Source organism: Mustela nigripes, chromosome 11, assembly GCF_022355385.1.
Source record: "Mustela nigripes isolate SB6536 chromosome 11, MUSNIG.SB6536, whole genome shotgun sequence".
Lineage (NCBI taxonomy): Eukaryota > Metazoa > Chordata > Mammalia > Carnivora > Mustelidae > Mustela > Mustela nigripes.
The window spans coordinates 9,453,449-9,455,368 of NC_081567.1; the positions used below are offsets into that span (position 1 = coordinate 9,453,449).

The window sequence follows — 1,920 nt, forward strand, 5'->3', positions numbered from 1 at the left end:
TGGAGACACAGCAAACAAACATTGGCTGAATTCACTGTACACAGGGACAGAAATATAAATCAAGACTGCATGATGACGTCAAAGCGGGTCTCCAAAGCATTTCTATCAGAAGATCCCTTTGTGGGGCACCTGGGTGGCTCAGTGGGTTAGAGCCTCTGCTTTCAGCTCAGGTCATGGGATTGAGCTCCTCTGCTCAGCAGGGAGCCTGCTTACCCCTCCCCCATCTTGCTCTGCCTGCCTCTCTGCCTGCTTGTGATCTCTTTCAAATAAATAAATAAAATTGTTAAAAAAAAAAAAAAGACCGCTTTGTGGGAGTAAGACAACTGGCAGGCCCTCAGCCATCCCCCACTAGCTCCTGCCCCTGAGACCTTCAAGAATGAAGCACTCAAATACCAACAAAACATATTTCAAATAGTTTAATTTTAAAAATATTCTATTCAGTGCTAAAATATGTCTTCACTCACTGTTGCCCATTTCCATTTTCTTAAACTTTTTTGAACAAAAAATAAAATCACAAAGTTCAATTAAACATGCAAATTTCAAAGAAGAGGGAACTTTCTAGAAAGTCTGAGCTGAAGGAGTACTGGGGGGGGGGATGGGTACTGTTGTCAGAACCTCAAATCCTCACTGGGGCAGAGTCTGTGGCAGGAGGCAGGGGACCGCAGAGGAGCAGGGGATGCTGGAATGCAATGTACAGGTGAGAACCGGGGAAAGCTCGGTGTGTGTTGGGGGAAGAGGATGGTTACAGCAGGGCACAAAGGACCGTCGGCAGCCGGAGAGCCCACGAGAGGCAGGACAACTCAGGAATGGGCAGAAGCGCCAGGACAGCAGGAAACCTATACAGACTTTCCCGCCCTCGTGTAGAGCCCTTCCCTTCTCTCCAAAGTCTCTACCAGGCCTTCTCCCAAGGCAGCTTACAGGCCCCTAGCAGAATAGGAAGGTTCATGAAAGTACAGTCTCCATTCAAGTTCAAGTAACCTAGGCACTCTCTTCTCTAGAGGGCGCCTTCCACATCTCTTTCCTCCTGTAGAGGCGCCAGCAGCTCAGTCCAGAGGTCCTGGAGCAGAGACTGCTTGCTACCTGGAGGTGACAGATGGACCTCAGGATGGCTGCCGCTCCAGCCTCCTTGGGGTGCAAAAAAGACAGGAGTGCTCCTCTTCTCAGGAGCAAGCGGACACAGGTGCCAGGGACGGGAAGATGATGCCACGACCCCAAGTCCCACCTTCCAGCCCAGAAGGCTCCTATGTGCAGGCTCTGGACCCCAGTGCTTGCCCTTACCCCAGCAACAAAGCACGGCCAGAACCAGAACGCAATAAATAGAGGCAGGGGGCCAGGAGGCGGAGCGCGCCAGGACGGTGCTAGCTTTCTGATGCTGTCTGCGGCGCTGCGGGCTGGTCCCCGCAGAAGCGTTTCAGGGGCGGGGCACCGGAGTCTTCCTCTTCCTCGGCAACCTGGAAGCAGAGCATGCAATTATAATAGGGCCTCCCCTCTCTACTAGAACCTCCCATCCACCCTAACTGCAGCCCAGAAGCCCACCCGCAACCTTCCTGCAGACAAACTCCATCCTCCACCTCATAACCGGACCACGCCAGTTTCCCTTGCTGCCTCCACACCCTATACTCAATGCTATAAAGTCTAATTCATATCAATAGAGTCCCTTTTTTTTTTTTTTTAAAGATTTTATTTATTTATTTGACAGAGATCACAAGCAGGCAGAGAGGCAGGCAGAGAGAGAGAGGAGGAAGCAGGCTCCCCGCTGAGAAGAGAGTCCGATGCGGGGCTCGATCCCAGGACCCTGAGATCATGACCTGAGCCGAAGGCAGCGTCTTAACCCACTGAGCCACCCAGGCGCCCCTCAATAGAGTCCCTTTTAAAAAAAAAAAAAAAAAAATGGAAAACCCAAGGCGCCTGGGTGGCGCA

General features: G+C 51.6%; 1 protein-coding gene across 2 annotated transcripts in view; it reads right to left on the minus strand.

Moving 5' to 3' along the window:
• Positions 1 to 401: 401 nt before the first annotated feature.
• Positions 402 to 1,920, minus strand: part of BCL7B (BAF chromatin remodeling complex subunit BCL7B) — a 20,189-nt gene continuing 18,670 nt past the window's right edge. For both annotated transcript variants that reach the window (XM_059414680.1, XM_059414679.1), the window contains one exon: positions 402 to 1,451. In XM_059414680.1, coding sequence (XP_059270663.1) covers positions 1,359 to 1,451 — 93 coding nt within the window. In that variant the 3' untranslated portion in view covers positions 402 to 1,358. The remainder of the gene's footprint in view (positions 1,452 to 1,920) is intronic.